This window comes from Corvus brachyrhynchos, unplaced genomic scaffold, assembly GCF_000691975.1.
Source record: "Corvus brachyrhynchos isolate BGI_N302 unplaced genomic scaffold, ASM69197v1 scaffold27, whole genome shotgun sequence".
Classification (NCBI taxonomy): domain Eukaryota; kingdom Metazoa; phylum Chordata; class Aves; order Passeriformes; family Corvidae; genus Corvus; species Corvus brachyrhynchos.
The window spans coordinates 1,461,103-1,464,042 of NW_008239139.1; the positions used below are offsets into that span (position 1 = coordinate 1,461,103).

General features: G+C 41.0%; 1 protein-coding gene across 1 annotated transcript in view; it reads right to left on the minus strand.

Annotated features, from left to right (window-relative positions):
* The window catches only part of AMN1 (antagonist of mitotic exit network 1 homolog), an 11,671-nt gene extending 8,738 nt beyond the window's left edge, over positions 1 to 2,933 (minus strand). The window contains exons 1-2 of the mRNA XM_017740017.1: positions 2,582 to 2,933; positions 425 to 557 (exon numbers count right to left, since the gene is read on the minus strand). Of these exons, the coding sequence (XP_017595506.1) occupies positions 425 to 466 (42 nt within the window). The 5' untranslated portion in view covers positions 467 to 557; positions 2,582 to 2,933. The remainder of the gene's footprint in view (positions 1 to 424; positions 558 to 2,581) is intronic.
* Between the last annotated feature and the right edge of the window lie 7 nt (positions 2,934 to 2,940).

Below are 2,940 nucleotides of genomic sequence, written 5' to 3' on the forward strand. Positions count from 1 at the left end.
TCGCTTCCCTCAATTCTCATACCTCCCTTTGAGGCTGAACAAGATAACAGTGAACAGATACCAAAACAGATGTGCCTCTGAATTTACAGCTGAAGAAAAGTCACTAACTGGTGTCATACTGAAACACTGACACACACCGTAAGCAAAAGGGATGGGAGAACCTGAACTATCAATTTCTAGCTCTGGCATAATTACATTTCAAGGAACCAAAATTGAAATAAATTATATGGAGATGGTGTGCTTACTGGCAATGGAATTCTACCAACAGAATTTTAACAAGTTGCTGAAATCCTTTATATAATATATATAAAATAAATTATGCATGAGCTTCTTGAAACACACTACACTGAGGAACAGACTGGTGCGCTAGAGAGGCCACTTTCCCCTCCTAAAACAGACAGTATAGTTTTGAATGGGTTCTTACCTCACTGATATTTGCATCAGTTATTTGCCCTTGCCTACTCATTAATTTAATCAGTTTATCCTTTATATTGGGTGGCAACGACTTAATATCTGCAGAGTATCTGGAAAGGTTCTTTGTCAAACACTGAACGCATCTGAAATAAAGGGAAGTTACAGAACAGTCAAAAAGAGGCATTACATATTAGAACTAGAACAATCAAGCCATAAAATGTCATCTTCTGCATCCAGCTATGGTTCCCTCAGACCTTATCAGCTCCAGCTGTTACATGCTACCAGTGATTCAGCTGTTGCCCTTTGGGGTCAATCAGCTGATCCTTCTGTGAAAGTGTTCCCCAAGAAACTGAAGGCAAAATTAGCCCCTCAACTACTTTTTTCTGTGCCCTCCTCTTGCTGTCTCTGAAATTCTCAGTTGCAGTGTGAGCTGTTCAGCATCTGATTGGAATGAAAATCCCCTTGACAAAAACTCGGAGGACACAGAAACAACACTGCCAGGACAAGTGGCTGAGTGCAGGGGGCAGCAGCAGCCTGGAGATATGCCAAATTAAATTTAGCGTATAACCACAGCTCTGGAGTCCCTACAGGCAACAAAACCTTGTCTGGCATCAGAATGCCACCAAACTGCAGGAAATTAAACTCGCACCAATTAAAAACTATAGAAAGTCAAAATATTAATGCTTTATAGTCTGACGGGTAGCACATACTTAAGGCAGGAAAGAAGCAAGATTTAGAGCACAGAAGCACATTAAAAAAACCCCAGTGAAGTTAACACAGTGCAGGAAGAGCACCTCTAGCAGGTCACTGCAGAAGACACTGTATGGAGGACACTGATTTCAAGCAGAATCTGGGCAATTAAACCCAAGCCTTGCCTGCGGAGACCCTCATAAACCTAAGCACACACACCACGAACACCTTTAACTCATTCCTGCAGAGAAGATGTGCAAGAATTCCATGCCTTCACAGAACCTCCGTGACTGCTGGATGAACTCAGCTGACTGACCAACAGAGAAACCTGTACCAAGCTCTGTCTCAGCATATATAGGTTACCCCATCCACATTCTTTGTTTTGAGATTAAACAGCTTATCTGTATACAACATTCCTTTACTTGACTGCAGAAATAAGGAATAGTTGTTTACCTCTAAAAAAAAAATTCTTATCAAAGACAATAAACACACCATTTATTATCATCTCTAAAGACCACAGATGTGAACTTCCCCACAGGCAGGATCTGTGCAACGTGGGGAGCAGAAAGCAGGGGCCTGTCTCACTAGTGCAGCCATGCTTCAAGAGGCCTCTCAGTCTAGACCAACTACTTAGTTCAAATTTGCAGAAAATACTCCAAACCCAATGCAGATACATGGAAATCAATGTGAGCTATGCCAAGTATTCTAGATACATTGAACTGTCTCTTACCATGGCATATTAAATTTAGCTTGAATGGTTATTAAGATTAATCACATTCTTTTCAAAAAGCTGGTTGATATTCTCATAGTACATTACTGATCTGCAGTTTAAACAATTAATCATTTAAATTATAAAGGTTTTCACAGTAATTCTACTTTATAGGAAACTATAAAACATTTATTGGCTACACCATGGCAACTATAATCTCATCTTCAGTGCTTTAAGGTGCGAATAACAATCTAACTGTACTCTTTGCTAGCTATTTTTCTTTTATCTTTCAAATGAAGTATTTTATTCCTGTGCTGCTTCTAACTTCCTCCGGAACACAAAGGAATTTGACATTGACAGACAACGCAGGAAATAGAAATTTTCAGCTCCCCTTGAAGTTGCAAGATAGAAATTAAAAGACTAACTAGCAAATTAGCTAAAAGAATAAAAAAGTAGACACACAGGATGCTAAATGTAACTGGAACGAGTGGATAAACAGATAATAAAGAATATAGTGGCTTTTGTGCCAAAGTTATGTAACAAGAAGCAAGAGCGCATGCCCTAAGAGAAGTTCAAGGCAAAGTCATCTTTTGCAACATTGGGGACACTCGGTGACCACCAGAGACCCCTTCAGACGACCCTCTAGGACCATAAAAGGACTTCTAATAGGAGGTGAATGCATGCACATTAGTTCTAGGAAAGTGATGTTTATGTATTAGCCAGGAATTACACTTTAAAGAAAATGGATGTGCATGATGGAATAAACACCTTGTTTTAAAGCGTCACGACACTTTATCCTCCAGATGTCTCCGGCTATGCAATAAAGAATGCCTGCTTTTTAATACTTCGAACTGTGTTAGAAAATCTGAACATGAAGAAAAACTCAAAACAAAACACCATTCGCTGGATTCTCTGGGGCCAGGAGCAGCCTGGGATCCTCAGCCGCTCCTCCACATCCGGATCTGTCAAGGATCATCCTGTTCCATCCCTGCCAAACCTCGTCACCCCTGTCACTCCTGTCATTCCCTGTCACCTGTCCTGTAACTCCTCCCAATGGGGCACCTCTGACAAACCCTGCCACCTCTCCTGCAGCTCCTGAACGCTGCCGAACCCTGCCAGCAACCACC